Genomic DNA, 1,073 nt, shown 5'->3' on the forward strand with positions numbered 1-1,073 from the left:
TGTGGAAGGCTTTCAAAACCAGATGAATCTTCCAAGTAACAGAGAAGCTAACGCCTTGAATTGGCATTCAAACACACAGCTATGGGTAAGAAGCGCTATCTGTTCAACATCTCCATCAAAGTGAAACAGAAGAGAATTACATTACCACAATGCAAAATTGTTTCACATGTGAAGTTTTGGCTCAAGGAGGTCAAAAGTAGTTATGAAAAACCTATTACCCACATAATACACAACCCCAATCTTTTAAGGGACTAAGGGGAAGCAAAGTCCTAATTTCTACTTTAGATAAGTTGGAAGGATTTACGTTTCATTTCTTCTGAGGTTACAGCTCTTTTATTGTTTATTTTCATGAATTTGTATCATTACATGCAAAGTGATTAATACCAGTTATTTATTGTCATCACTGTAGTAGCGCTGTTTCAGAGCTCTGTATTTTCTGAGAAAGTACAAAGCCTCCAACTCTTTTATAACAAATTCTCCTCGTGCAATTAGTTGCTTAATTTTTTCAGGATCTTTCACGTCTTTATTTTTTAGAAAAGCTGCTTTCAAACGGCTTCTAAAGTAGTCTGCTCCTTTGGGATACTCCCTTCCAAGGTACAGCAGCTTGAAAACAAAAAGATTTTTTTTTTAATAGATGGAGTGCACAGTGAAATAGTTTTGTCTAGTTAAGGAAAGCGCTTGTGGCATTTAAGGCACTTACATTTTTGTATAGATTCAACACTTCACCTCTTAAAGAATTGGCCATTCTCACATTTCAATGAACTCTTTATTCCCGTCTGATTTATTTTGTTTTTACCTGAAGAACAACCAGTTTGACATTAGCTCTCCAGGGGAGTCAGCAAATCCCAGCCTCATCCTCCAGAGGAACTGCACCGTTCCCAGCCAGGCTCCTTCACCTTCCTGAGCCCGGCTTGCTCTCTGTTATTTTCTCATTCCACTCTCTGCCTCTTCTGCTTTTGGCTTCTTTTAATTTATTTTATTCTGTCTAGTTTCTCCCCTCCCCTTCCATCTGTCCTCATCTCAAACAGGCAACAAGAAGCCCCCAGAGCCTTTCCGCTGCGTTAACACCGGTT

General features: G+C 39.1%; 1 protein-coding gene across 1 annotated transcript; it reads right to left on the reverse strand.

The window, feature by feature from the left end:
- Positions 1-387: 387 nt before the first annotated feature.
- On the reverse strand, positions 388-792 carry LYRM5 (LYR motif containing 5). Its single transcript, XM_010075879.1, has 2 exons — positions 701-792; positions 388-603 (listed from the first exon to the last, which is right to left on the reverse strand). Exons 1-2 carry the CDS (start codon positions 743-745, stop codon positions 388-390), a joined length of 261 nt encoding a protein of 86 aa, XP_010074181.1. The 5' UTR covers positions 746-792.
- Positions 793-1,073: the final 281 nt, after the last annotated feature.

The sequence above is a fragment of the Pterocles gutturalis genome, unplaced genomic scaffold, assembly GCF_000699245.1.
Source record: "Pterocles gutturalis isolate BGI_N339 unplaced genomic scaffold, ASM69924v1 scaffold2573, whole genome shotgun sequence".
NCBI classification, from domain to species: Eukaryota; Metazoa; Chordata; class Aves; order Pterocliformes; family Pteroclidae; genus Pterocles; species Pterocles gutturalis.

Excerpts from the sequence above, each read along its gene's own strand:
- LYRM5 (XM_010075879.1), bottom strand. The coding sequence starts at position 745 with ATGGCCAATTCTTTAAGAGGTGAAGTGTTGAATCTATACAAAAAT. Across the intron at positions 604-700 it reads TGTTGAATCTATACAAAAAT|CTGCTGTACCTTGGAAGGGA; the intron begins GTAAGTGCCTTA and ends TTTGTTTTCAAG.